Source organism: Halyomorpha halys, unplaced genomic scaffold (assembly GCF_000696795.3).
Source record: "Halyomorpha halys isolate HHAL.00 unplaced genomic scaffold, Hhal_1.1 Scaffold285.1, whole genome shotgun sequence".
Taxonomy (NCBI): domain Eukaryota; kingdom Metazoa; phylum Arthropoda; class Insecta; order Hemiptera; family Pentatomidae; genus Halyomorpha; species Halyomorpha halys.
In genome coordinates, this window is record NW_027114449.1 from 227,725 (window position 1) to 234,656 (window position 6,932).

Consider the following 6,932-nt stretch of genomic DNA (forward strand, 5'->3'; position numbering starts at 1 on the left):
CCAGACTCCGGACTGCCTTATCTGTCTATATAGAGGCCTTAATCCCATTGCAGCTTGCAATGTTGTTGTATACATGACGAACGAAGTCTATATACACACTACCCCATTAGACTTCTTGAGTCTATGATTTACATAACAATCTCTTTTAATAAAAATTTAAAGTACGAGTACCTAGTGGTTAAACAAATAAATAAAAAATAAACTTATAATTAACAAAAAAAATATATAAACCAGTTGGAAGCAAATAAAAATTAAAGAAAATAAAATAAAATAAACTTTTGGGCTTTATTAGTCTTAATAGATCAAAAAGTGCAAAATGTGATTGATATTGCTGTCCCTACCATGACAATATCAATAAAACAGATTAGGAAATATCATGATTTAATCCAAGAACTTTGGCACTTTTATAGACTTGAACATTTATCTGGTGGTAATATCTTGCTACGGCCAATCCTAGATAATCTGGTAATTTGATTGAAATTAATGACCAGAGCAGGATAGCCTACAAAAAGTTTTCCAAATCATTGGATGGGAGGTGTGAATTTATATTTAAGATTATCCTTGAGGAAGGCCGAATTGAATGAAACGTTGGAATTTAAAAAAAATAACAACAAAGTGTTTCGAGACTTAACTTGAATACATATAATTTCTTTTAAACAATAAAAACAGTCTCAAAAAAATAAAAAGTAATGAGTAATAAAATAATGAATTATTATTTGATTAAATATTTATTCAAATAGATTTTTAGACGTTTAATTTTTTATCCGATTGAAATATTAATTAAAAATCAATGACTGAAAATTTATTTAAATATTTAATTGTTTTTAGCTAAATTCAATAAGCTTTTATTAATGATAGGACACATTCTGACTACAAATTTACTATTTTTTTAGACTGCTAAATTTCTAAAACTCGACTACAATTCTCAAATATGAAAGCTGATTTATACTTACTTTTGCAGGGGCCACATATTTTTTCAAAGGAACCAAGTTTTGGAAATTCAATGACAAATTGATGAGAATAAATGATGAGGCGATAGATTCCTCAGAATTCTGGATGCGTTGCCCTTCTAAGCCAGGAAATCGTCCAAGACCGAATGACATTCCGACTGACAGGCCCAAGATGCATGGCGACGAAGCTGAAAAGCATGGCGTTGATGCTGAACCCTCAGGAGCTCATTTGATTTCATCCATGACATGGGTCACAATTGTTCTAATAGTTATTGCCAATAGATTAATCATTAATAATAGATTATTATGAAAACAACTCTCATATTTAAGAGATTATTTATTGAACAGAATTTTTTTAAATTAAAAATAATGAAATTAATAGAATTTTTAAGAATCACTGATATTACATATAAAGAAGTGATATTTAATAAATGGCCTAACTTTTACATCTATGAAAATTTTTTAGCACTATTGTCCTATTATATAAAATAAATAGGTTTTGTTGGTAAACAGTTGTTTCGGCATAGTTTTTATGATGATCTCATGTTACATCAAAGATATTAAGGAGTTGAATGAAAATTCCTCATGTAAAAAATAATAATAAATGATCAATCTGCTACTTATTTCAAAATTGAATGTGTAGTTTTAAAAATGAACTGCTAGTTAACATGTTGAAATATATTTCTTGGCACCTTGCTAAATGTTATCCTCTGTAAAGGATTATTAGCTTATTGTATTATATCATGTTGTTGTAAGATTAATATTTAAATGTTTGTATCTACCTGATAAATTAAATTATGAAAATCATTATATATTGATCATATTTACTTTAACGGCTGTCTGTACATTGGGCAATAAATAGGTAATCCACGTAGTTTGTGCTTCCGAATTCTGGCATATAATAAAAAAAAATACCTGAATTTGATATGATTATACTCGTGTAAAGTATTATATGATGTAGTATATATTACGTATTTTTATTATGAAAAATTTATCTATTACTCAGTCGTTCACTTAGAAGACTATATATTTTATAGCGTACTTCTTACAATTCAGTTTTTTATATGTTATACTAAAATATATATTTGAATAAAATAAAAATAATACAGTTGAAACTCTTTTATGAGGGGTAATGATGGGTATGGGGGTTCACAGTTAATCCTAAACGCCGGATAATCGAATTACAACATTTTATTGACTTAATGATAAGCAGGTTAATTTAAATAATCCTGTACTTAAAATCACTTTAATTAACAAACAAATGTTTTCTTTACATTTAATTAGAATATACAAAAGTACATAAGAATAAATATATGCATGTTTTTCATATGTATTGAATTTTCATTTAGAAAAAAAATCAGTAATTTCAGTTTGTTTTTTATGAAAAGTCTCTTTTCTAATATTAGTTCTCATTGCTCATGGCAAGATAATTCTGCTGTAATCAGCATTTTCCTGTTCAAAATAGTTTAGTAGAAGTTCTGTTTTCTTCTACTGCTTGGTTGTGTTTAATTTTTTTGTTTTCAATTACCATTCCTAGAATATAAATTGGACTAATAATTAATGGAAATATTTCATTCATACAATAACAGCCTGCCGTGTTCTTCCATTCATTATTTTATTTGATTAATTTTAAGAACAACACATAATTAACAATTATTTAATCGTTAAAATGTATTCATTATTTTAAATAAATATTGTATATATAAAATAAATTATGTGAAATTTAAGCCCTGGATAATGGTCCTACTGTAATTCATGAAAAAATATCTTAGATGATATAAGAGAATCTTTTTAATTGAAGATAAAGTTAAGCTAGTATATTTTTCAGATGAATAACACAGGTTTGACTATTTTATTACGTTAATCTGTGTTACGATTCACCTATATCACGGGTATTGTAAATTATTTTCTTGTTGCCCCATGTGCAGGCTGCCCTTTAGTTAATAAAGTTGTAATTATTATTATATATTAAGCTGCCTTCATTGTACGGCTAAAATGAATGTTCATTTTGTTTTTGTCATTGTAGAAATAATCAAATTATATCAATTAAGAAATTAAATACTCTATTAGAATTAATAAATATAATTTTCAGAAGCATATTTGTGGAGATATGAACCGTATTAAAAATGATATCTCTGACAAATATGCTTTCATTTTATAGTGTAGAATTGTCATTAGAAGCAGTCCACATCTGTTTTTTTAATCCCTTTCATAGCTATGTGTTCAAAAAATATTGTATATTCTGTCCTCAAGTACGATTTCTAAGGATCAGCACAATTCTTTTTAAGAATTAAAGACTGAGACAACTTCACCGCCCTAAGAGGCACGGATCCTTACATAAGTTCCGTCATTGTTTTCTATATTTGTACATATATATTAAAATAAAAACTAAAAAAAAAAATAAACATAAGAGGAACAAAGTAGTAAGCAAGAAATCGTTATGTTTATTTTTTTTTTTTTTTTTTCTAACTGACTTGTACTATATTGACTGGTGTTTGATGAAATATTTGTTGATAATTTATGGGGCTTATAAATTGTGATATTTAGCATGTTCCAAATCGTGAAGTTAATGTGATATATTAAAAATATTACAAAAATTTGAATGTTGCATCTCCCTGATATATGAGGGAAACAACACAATCTGGCTACCATTTTGCCTTCTAGCATAAAATTAACGATAAATGTATGCTTAATTATTCATATAGGACTGATAGATTATAATGTTAATGTGTGTATCTGAATTTTGATAAATGCACCTAACTTAACTTAACAAGCTTTTAAGGCTCAAAAAGAAATTTTAGAACAATTAAAATATGTAAATGTATATGCAAAAGTTAGATTGTCTTTTAAATGCTTTTGCTAAAATAATTTAATTTTATTACTTCTCCTAACTATGTTAGATTTGAGTAGATATTGATTTGGAAAAGGTTCAAATGTAAATCTCAAGAAATTTTGGGGAGTTCTCCTGTGTTTTTCAATTGCAGTATTGGACAGATTCTAAATTTTTTATTTCATACTCTTTAAAGTTTTTTTTCAATGTGTATATCTTATATTCCTATTTTATCTTATCAAAAACATGAATTTCTTCTTTCCACTTTGAATTATAATAGTATTTCAGAATTTTTTTTTTTTTACTAATTTTGAATTACAAAATCAAAAAAATATATTTCTTCTTTTGGTGAGCACAATTAAAATTGTTCATAATCTGTTTAAATAGTGTCATTTTTGAATAAATAAAAATTATAATCTTACTTGAGCTGCAAGGCAATGCGTAGCGTACCTATAACTTTTTAAAAAATAAAATACTGTTTGTTAGATTTTCATCAACAACTAAAGGCTGATTTCCATGGTGGCAGTTGCAGCCACTACCATCGTGTAATCTGATATTTATTGGTTTTGCTTGATAGTTAGCAGTATCTTTCATAACCTTAATCATTTGTTATTAGTCATTTAAAATTGAACTGTGGGTTCAGGTTTGCTGTCAGTATGTAGTTAAAATACTGTCATAATATCTCAATACCACAACAGGGAATTGTCAGTACTTGGCTGAAACTTAAGTCCCACTGTCTATATAGATTTTGTCTGTTTAAAATTAGATTTGTATAATAAATCAATTTTATTTTTAAAAGATGATGAAGTACCAAGATACTTTCTGGTCTACATCAGTTTTATTCGCCTAGTGTTCATATTGAAATTAATGATCTTCAATATTTAATTTATGTTGCCTATAAAAAAAAAAAAAAAATTACCATTTAATTGCTGTTAGTGTCATATATTTTCAATTCGAATTATAAGTGAATTTCTTTTATACTGGAGTAATTGTGTACACATTTGTTTAATTTTAATCCTTCGTAATAATGAAATATCAGCATAAAAAGTTATAAAGGTTCAACATTTAAAAACAAAGTATTAAATAGGAACTACACTTCTTAATAGAATAATTAACTTATCTTGAGAAACCATTTCATTTTATGTTATGATTTTTCTTTACAAACAAAGTTACCTCTGTTAGTTTATGTTGTAAAATGCTATATTCGTTCATGTAGTAAATTGGAATACGAACTGTCAACACTAAGCTGTATTAAAATAATTCTTTATTTTACCATTTTGTAGCTAAGAATCTAGTAAATTTATTTATACTGAACATATTTGAGCTTACTGATAACTGAAATATGGTTGTAAACTGCTATGAATTAAATGTATATTATACGAAATTGAAATATATATATATATTGATGTGTTTTAGAAAATTAGTTTCTAAATTATGATGAAATAAATTTATTTGTAATATTTAAATTTTATTATTTGATATTTGTAAATCGTAAGCTTTAAGTTGATATATTATGATTTTTTATTTTATTGTTTATTTATAAGCTATTTTATATTTTTTATATTTATATTAGTGTAAATAATCTAAAATATTGTGAATATATATACATACAGAAATATGATAATAAAATATTTTGAAAGTTTTGTTTCGACTATTTTTTTTTTTCCTTTTTATGTCCGTTAGAACCAAAAAGTTACCCAGTATTCCCAATTTTAGTTTCGTATCCCATGATAATATGTTTTAATACCAAAACCCAGTCTAGAAACTCGAAAATCTCTCCCATGGAAGTGAAAAGTATATAAAAAAAAAAAAAAAAAAAAAATGAAAATTAGAATAATACATATTCATAAATTTTCATTATTTACATATATGTACCAGAGTTGGGCAATTATGAAACTAATAGCTAAAATTGCCATGGAAACAATATTTATTTATCAATGGTTCATTCATGAATTCGTATCCATGGCAACCATAGCTACGAGTTAGGTATAGCTAATGTTTGCCCACTGCTGATATTTACTAATATACAAAAGGAAGATGGTCCAGGTGCAGTCAAAATAACTCAAATTGAAAATAAACTATTTATTATGAGCCAACATTTCGACCCATTTTGCAGAGCTTCATCAGGGCTAAAAAAGATACAAACAACTAATATAATGTGACAAAGCAAGATAATAGATAAAATGAAATAAAAGTAAACTAAAGTGTAATGATGATGATAATTTATTTATTTGTTTATGGGGCAACCCCTGTACAAATAGAGTTAGCCTGTAAATTAAATAATTCAACAATCATTGTAATGATAATAACAATAATCTACAAACTATTAGATTATTATATAAACTAATAACAAAATAGTATACCTAAATGGGGAAGTAAAAATCATTTAGATAAGCTAATAATTTATAAATTAAATAATAATAATAGTCTATCAAATTATAATATATAAGCTAATAACAGATGGTAAACCCACACTGGGATTTCAACATTAGAGTAAAAAAACAAAAAGTAAACTAAAAAAGTGTTTAAAATGTAAACTAAAATGTTTACTAAAAAGTAAATTAAAGCATAGTTAAATATGATTTAAAATATGTGAAAATTAATATAAAAATGAATAAAAGTAAATTAAAGAAAATAAAAATAAGATGTGGAGTGAAAAGTATAAATAAATAAGAATTACAAAAAGGTATTTGACAATTAATGAAAATAGAAATAAAAACACACTAAAAAATGGAAAAATAGAAATAAGAATAAAATAAAGGCCAAGAGAAAAAGTAAAATACTGAACAGTATAGGACACCCACCTTACTGAAAGCAGGTAAGAACAAAAATGAAGCTGAAGGCGGATGAGAAGACCAACAGGATAGAGGAGTGGTGATGGGGGGATTTGCTGTTAACAAATTAGTTACATTTGAAAGCAAAAGATATAAAATAATATTATATTTTATACCTAATTAATTATGAGAGATAGTTGACCGTGGATGATAAATGAGGAGAAGATGGTTGGGGGTGCGGTCAATGAAACACAAATAAGTATGATTAACTTATTTTAATGTGCCGACGTTTCAGATAGAGTTTCTAGCCTTCTTCAGGGCTAAAAACAAAACAAGATAACAACCACAGTAAGTATAGAAAAATAAAAAGAAAGTATA

The 6,932-nt window shown here is 26.1% G+C and overlaps 1 protein-coding gene across 1 annotated transcript in view; it reads left to right on the plus strand.

Annotated features, from left to right (window-relative positions):
* The window catches only part of LOC106680754 (matrix metalloproteinase-2), a gene marked incomplete at its 5' end in the record, with an annotated part of 37,673 nt that extends 34,322 nt beyond the window's left edge, over positions 1 to 3,351 (plus strand). Inside the window, 1 exon segment of the mRNA XM_014420681.3 lies at positions 962 to 3,351. Coding sequence (XP_014276167.3) covers positions 962 to 1,260 — 299 coding nt within the window.
* Positions 3,352 to 6,932: the final 3,581 nt, after the last annotated feature.